General features: G+C 40.6%; 1 protein-coding gene across 1 annotated transcript in view; it reads right to left on the bottom strand.

Moving 5' to 3' along the window:
• Positions 1-1,319, bottom strand: part of Tango6 (transport and golgi organization 6 homolog (Drosophila)) — a 171,325-nt gene that overhangs the window by 124,001 nt on the left and 46,005 nt on the right. The window contains 1 exon segment of the mRNA XM_013012670.1: positions 977-1,169. Within this exon segment, the coding sequence (XP_012868124.1) occupies positions 977-1,169 (193 nt within the window).

Here is a 1,319-nt window from a genome sequence, read left to right as displayed (position 1 = left end):
AAAAAAAAAAAAAAATTACTGGGGCTGGGAAAGTGGCTCAGTGGTAGAGTGCTTGCTTTGCATGCATGAGGCCCTGGGTTCCATTCTTCAGTACCACATAAGCAGAAAAAGCTGGAAGTGGCGCTATGGCTCAAGTAGTAGAGCACTAGCCTTGAGCTGAAGAGCTGAGGGACAGTGCCCAGGCCCAGAGTTCAGGTCCTACAACTGGCAAAAAATAATAATAATAGGATAGTTATAAGGTGGTTCAATACTGTCATACACATTTAGGAAGCTTACAGTGCCAAAAAATGTCAGTTTCTTCAAAAGATACACTCTCATCAGTGTTATTTGCCAGTTAGAGATTAAAATTATTTTAACATTTAGAATAAGTGATAAACAAGGTTTCAAATTACATTTTTTTTCCTTTGATAGTAGTAGGATTTGAATTCAGGGTCTCCTGTTTGATGTGGTGCCACTCTACCCCTTGAGCCATACCTGTCGTCCATCTTTTTGCTGGTTAATATAAGAGAATCTCTTGGGCTTTTCTACCTGGGCTGCACTGAACCAGCTCTACAGATCTCAGTCTCCTGAGTTGCTAGGATTACAGGTATGAGGCATCATCTGTATCACATTTTTAACTAAAAAAAGCTCAGTTTATAGTTTTTAAAGTGAAAAGATTTTGACATCTTGAAGCTTAAGATTAGTCATCCCAATTCTTGAAGTGTCTGTTAAAAGAAAAAAATTATCTTTTTTTTTTTTGTCGGTCATGGGGCTTGAACTCTGGGCCTGGGCACTGTCCCTCAGCTCTTCAGCTCAAGGCGAGCACTACCACTTGAGCTACAGCTCCACTTCCGTTTTTCTAGTGGTTTATTGGAGATAGGAGTCTCATGGTCTTTCCTGTCCTGGCTGGCTTTGAACCCAGCCTCCTGAGTAGCTAGGATTACAGGCGTGAGCCACCGGCACCCAGCTAAAAATTATCTTAAGGTACAGCACTTACCTAGCATGGGGCCCTGGGGTTTAACCTAAACACTGATAAACAAAAATAAACAAGTTTCAAAGACCAAGTACAAATTTTAGCTTAAAATATTAGACATTTAAATTACTAACCTTAAACACATCCTCAATACACCTATTAAGTTCTTCTTCTGTCACCAAAATGGTCCCTGGCACCATGTCACTCTCTGGAATCTCTAGGAAAAATAAACACAATTACTCACACTCAGCCCCTGGGTCCCACTGAGTAAATGACACGCAGAAGGTTTTACTAGTGAGATGGTCCAGCTAAGACCAGACAATTGATACAGTTCCCTGTAATTGCCCCCTCCCTTTTTTTTTTTTTT

Source organism: Dipodomys ordii, unplaced genomic scaffold (assembly GCF_000151885.1).
Source record: "Dipodomys ordii isolate 6190 unplaced genomic scaffold, Dord_2.0 Scaffold18, whole genome shotgun sequence".
NCBI classification, from domain to species: domain Eukaryota; kingdom Metazoa; phylum Chordata; class Mammalia; order Rodentia; family Heteromyidae; genus Dipodomys; species Dipodomys ordii.
This window is presented reverse-complemented; position numbering and strand designations above follow the sequence as displayed.